The sequence below is a fragment of the Taudactylus pleione genome, unplaced genomic scaffold (genome assembly GCF_031769625.1).
Source record: "Taudactylus pleione unplaced genomic scaffold, aTauple2 ptg000061l, whole genome shotgun sequence".
Lineage (NCBI taxonomy): Eukaryota > Metazoa > Chordata > Amphibia > Anura > Myobatrachidae > Taudactylus > Taudactylus pleione.
In genome coordinates this window covers 7,156,137-7,160,389 of record NW_028284463.1, presented here as the reverse complement: position 1 = coordinate 7,160,389, position 4,253 = coordinate 7,156,137, and the positions used below count along the sequence as shown (strand labels likewise).

At 35.2% G+C, this 4,253-nt stretch overlaps 1 protein-coding gene across 1 annotated transcript; it reads left to right on the top strand.

Annotated features, from left to right (window-relative positions):
- The first annotated feature begins 3,047 nt into the window (after positions 1–3,047).
- Positions 3,048–3,986, top strand: LOC148534980 (olfactory receptor 5V1-like). Its single transcript, XM_088464851.1, has one exon. It carries the CDS (start codon positions 3,048–3,050, stop codon positions 3,984–3,986), a length of 939 nt encoding a protein of 312 aa, XP_088320977.1.
- Positions 3,987–4,253: the final 267 nt, after the last annotated feature.

Here is a 4,253-nt window from a genome sequence, read left to right as displayed (position 1 = left end):
AATGAACTTATTCTACAAGTCCAACATACATTTGCAAAATTTCTTAGTTTTATCTAATGCTTCAGTTTCTCTAGCTGCCTTTCCAGTAGTTTACTTTAGCAAATTAGAAAATATCAAAATTGTCCTGTATAGATGGTAATCAGATTATTTAATACAGGTTGAGTCTCCCATATCCAAAATGCTTGGGACAAGGGGTATTTTGGATAACGGAATATTCCGTATTTTGGAATAATTGCATATCATAATGAAATATCTTGGGAATGGGACCCCAATATACACACAGAATGCATATATGTGTTATATGCACCTTATACACATAGCCTGCAGCTCATTTTATACAATATTTTCAATAATTTTGTGGCTCAAGCAAAGTTTGTGTACATACATGAAATAATTTTATGTTTCATTTACACCCTATACACACAGCCTGAAGGTAATTTTATACCATATTTTTAATAATTTGTGCCTTAGGCAAAGTTTGTGTACATTGAACCATCAAAAATCAAAGGTTTTATTATCTCAGTCATGCCAAAATTATTCCGTAATTCAGAATATTCCATATTTCGGAACATTTGGATATGGGAGACTCAACCTGTATATACATTTATATATTTTAACAATCCTTTCCCGGATTATTTACTTTTTCTGTATTAATAAAATGACATTTTGTGGGGGAAATGGGGTGATGTTGTAACTCAATAACTAAAATTATTTGCAAAAAGGAAAAAAAAAAGTATATATGACACAATCAAGGAGTATTTAGAGTAGGTTTTGGGTTATGGTTATTTATTATGCTGTCCTTGTTTTGTTTAAAATGTAACCTTTATCTATTTTGCTAATAAAAAGCTATATTATCCATCATCATGACTAAGTTCAAATTGAGATATAAAATTTTAAAAATGTAGGAAAGTTGTAGAAATTGCTGTGTTGTAAAGTTTGTTTGCAGCAGTGGTGTCCCAATATTGTTATAGCATAATTGGTATTATTTTGTTTTACTAACAGTGACTGATGTGAGTAGCAGTGTGTATATCCATAAGAATTTCTACATAGATCTAATATTGATTATAATTGTATTGCTAATAATCATAATTAGGGGTCTAAAAAGGTATCAGATATCCTTTAATAGATTGTTCCATTTGATATCTAAGGGTCTGGGTTAATTTGTTATTGATATTTTGGATCACAGATATTAACAGAGGGTTTACTTTACTTAGCACTATAATTAGATGGTCTTGCACATGGAAAGAGTAGGTTGTAAAAGAAAAAAAGATGGTGAAGGAATATTAACTTTTCATTTATAAAATGGGATTTATTAAACCAAATTTGAAATACAGGTAAAGGGGAGATACTGTACTTATAACTTGTATTTTAAGATGTACTGTAAAAGTAGATATTAATCCATGATCACCCATAATAAAACAGTTCCTGTCAAATTAGATCACAGCAGCATACAATAGGCCATCTCAACTTTTCTATACAGTTGAGAAGCTTTGCAAACCAGCATGCCTGTTGCTTGTAGAAATCTGCTCCGTGTCAAAATGCAACCCACCAGTGTGCTTATTTTTGGAAACTCTTTTCTTTTTTTGTGTTTATACTATTAAATTAATACCTGGATCAGTGGTGCTGTCGCATGGTGGTTGCAGGGTAATTCTAACTTCTTCATAATGTGTATTATGCATGTACCCTGTATATAGTTTTATGCTGTATGTGGCCACTTGGTAGTTTTTATATTTATGCTTTGCTATACTGCTAGCCTAAATTTGTTTTCACACTGCCCACATTCTTGGCGGTTTTGGGACAAAAGTGGAATTTTTGTCTACTGGTCACCACTTGTCATATTGCCTGCAGGTTGACTGGGTCAGTTGTGGCTCGAGATTACCCTTGATGGTTAAAGGTCTATTCCAGTGGGGCAGTCATTTGTATTTTGTACAATGTCCCACATTATTGTGTGACATTTTCAGTAATGCCTTTTGTTTTTTCCTTCTTTAATAATTCACTTGATTGGTGTGCTGATTGGCTGTGGTTGCTGGCTTGTAGACTTTGTTGTGGCTTATTATTATTATCTTTTATATATATATGGTGTTCCACAGTGCCTTTACATAAACAAATAAGTAAACAAGAAACCAGTGACTTAAGGTTTATTACAATGCAGGACAAGTACATGGCATACAGTATACACATTGCTGCAAAAGCAATTATAACACTCAAATAAATAGTTGAGTATAATTAATGATGGGCTAAGTGTCCTTGTGGCTAGTAAGGAGTAGATTAAAGTATAAGTATGGAGAACCACATGAGAGATGAGGACCCTGCCCATGAGAGCTTACATTCTAATGATATTCTTGTGATATTACATTTTACATGCACTGTTGCTTAAGGGGACACAGGCCTGTTGGCATTGCATGTGGATCTGCTTTGCCTAGCTGGTAGTTTTTTGCTGGTGGAGAGCCACTGGTGCTGCAGTAATTGTGTTGGCATTTTCCCCTTGCTTCATGTGCAGTAGTTGGTGCACCAATTATGGCTGTGGTTTTCTGCCATCAGTTGCTTACTGCCTAGGGATATGCAGTCCTTTCCTGTATATTGGTTTCCCTCTCCTGCTAGTCTGTTTTATTGCTTTTTGACTGCTTTACCAACAGGGAGCTGCTGATACTGAGCTAATATCGCTTTAGTTTTGCTTTCACATATGCAGAGGGCTTCCATCTGCTGGACTTTGAAGAAGTTAGGCCATTGGTAGTCCAGTGTTAAAACAACAACAAATCTGTCATCTAGTAGGTAATATTCATTGTTCTGCTTTTCTACTTTTTACATATTTTATTTACCATGAGGGCTGTACTTAGCATGTACCACATACCCAGGGAAGGATGATTTTATCATTTATGTTGTTCTATTTTTTATTTTATTTTCTATATTTTATATTGTTTCATATTTGTTTTTACAGATAAATACAATTTACCACATACTTGCTCAACTCTAACTCAACAATATATCCCCACCAAAGTAACATCTAATAGTAATAATAGTTTTCTGCAGGATGACCTGAATATAGCATGGAGAACAAGACATATATTAAAGAATTCAACTTGATACCATTTTCAACAAAATGTGGATATACATCATTAATTACCAGTGTATTTTTCCTCCTATACATATTTGGATTACTCATCAATTCTATTTTAATCTCAGTGATATATATTGATGATCAGTTACACAACCCCATGTATGTATTTCTCTGTAACCTGGCCTTAGTAGATATCTGTTATACAACTATTACTGTCCCTAAACTGCTGTACATGTTACTATCTGGAGATAATACAGTGTCCTTCTTACAATGCTTCACCCAGATGTACTTTTATTTTTTGGTTGCTTCCACAGAGAATCTGCTAATACTCGTTATGGCATTTGACCGATATGTTGCTATATGTGATCCTTTACACTATCATGATATCTTAAATAAAAAACACTGCTCCTTATTGGCTTCTGGCACTTGGATATCAGGATTCTTACATTCATTTGTGATTACAATCCCAGTGTCACACATGTCCTTCTGTCAGTCACAGACCATACACCAGATTTTTTGTGATGCTAAAGCTCTAATTAGCATCTCCTGTGCTGGCAGTGAAGAGGTTTATATTGTCATCTATATGGAAATGTTGGTATTAGGACTTTTTCCAGTCATGTTTAGTATGACATCTTATATTAAAATTATCAGGGTCATCTTGCAGATAAAATCAAAGGACGGCAGAAAAAAAGCCTTCTCCACCTGCTCATCCCACCTCATCATTGTCTTTGTTTACTATACGATGGCTGTGTCTGTGTACATGATGCCACCATCAGAATACTCCAATGTCCTAGAACCAATCTTTACAGCATTGTATGCAGTTATTACACCCATGATAAACCCTCTAATCTACAGTCTACGGAATAAAGATGTGAAAAGGGCTTTGCTGAGACTATTGATTGTAAAACTATGCGTGAAAATTATTTAGGATACAGGCTCTGATTCAGAGGCACTCACTATTTACGAGTGCTCGCTCTGAATCAGGGTGGGATGGTTTTTTTTCACCTCTAGGCTGCTCGCTAAGCTGTGATTGACCACACACAGCTTTAGCGGGTGGCCTTTCGATGGTCGTGATTATTGCTGCCATCATGCTTGCAACGAGACCCTAATGGTAGGGTCTCATCCACCGCAAGCCCCAGTGAAGTTCCTGCTCTAATAGAGTAGGAAATTCACTACTGACATCACTGGTGATGAT